Here is a 791-nt window from a genome sequence, read left to right on the forward strand (position 1 = left end):
TGCGGAGCCCGCTGGGCCTGCTGCGCCTGGGGCAGCTGGCGCTGGGCGCTGCCTTCTGGGTGACGGTGGCGGCTCACAAGTACGAGGGGGCGGCCCACTTCGCCCTCTTCGCCGCAGTCCTGGCCTGGCTCCTCACCCTGGCCCTCTTCGGGCTGAGCCTGCTGGGGCGCTGGGCGCTGGTGCCCTGGCTGGGCTCTCGCTGGCTCCTCACCAACCTGGTGCACGACCTGGCGCTGGGCGTGGGGCTCTACGCGGCCGCCACCGGCATCATGGGCTACAAGGCCGGGCGGAAAAGCTATTGCAGCCTGCCGGGCTACAGCCAGCGCTGCCTCTACAGCGCCTACCTGAGCGCCTCCGTCTGCGGGGGCATCGCTGCCTGCCTGTACCTCTTCTCTGGGCTCTACTGCCTGTCGCGGCGCTGCCGGGACCAGCGCGACATCATCTGAGACCCCGTGGCGCTCAGCTCCCCTTCTCTTCGCCCGCGGACAGAGCACAGCCCCGCTTCGGGACGAAGTGACCCTGCCGCCCCATCCCCGCCCGGCTGACTGCACCGCGATTCCTCCGGAGACTCCTGCGCAGACGGATGGACAGACAGAGGCCTTCCCCGAGCACGGCTTCCCCTGCATCCTGCCGAGACAGCGTGGACACCCATCCGCGGCACAGGCCCCTCTCCCACCCCCGGACAGACGTAGGCTATTGCAAGTGGAAGGACCCAAGCGGAGAGCCCCTAAAGAGGGACCCCAATTTCTGGGAGCCCCCGAGGCCCCCTGCCCCGCTCCCCTGCCCCCAGC

The 791-nt window shown here is 70.2% G+C and overlaps 1 protein-coding gene across 1 annotated transcript in view; it reads left to right on the forward strand.

Annotated features, from left to right (window-relative positions):
- Positions 1 to 767, forward strand: part of MARVELD1 (MARVEL domain containing 1) — a 3,804-nt gene extending 3,037 nt beyond the window's left edge. Inside the window, exon 2 of the mRNA XM_009323303.1 lies at positions 8 to 767. Within this exon, the coding sequence (XP_009321578.1) occupies positions 8 to 446 (439 nt within the window). The 3' untranslated portion in view covers positions 447 to 767. The remainder of the gene's footprint in view (positions 1 to 7) is intronic.
- Positions 768 to 791: the final 24 nt, after the last annotated feature.

This window comes from Pygoscelis adeliae, unplaced genomic scaffold (genome assembly GCF_000699105.1).
Source record: "Pygoscelis adeliae isolate BGI_AS28 unplaced genomic scaffold, ASM69910v1 Scaffold294, whole genome shotgun sequence".
Taxonomy (NCBI): domain Eukaryota; kingdom Metazoa; phylum Chordata; class Aves; order Sphenisciformes; family Spheniscidae; genus Pygoscelis; species Pygoscelis adeliae.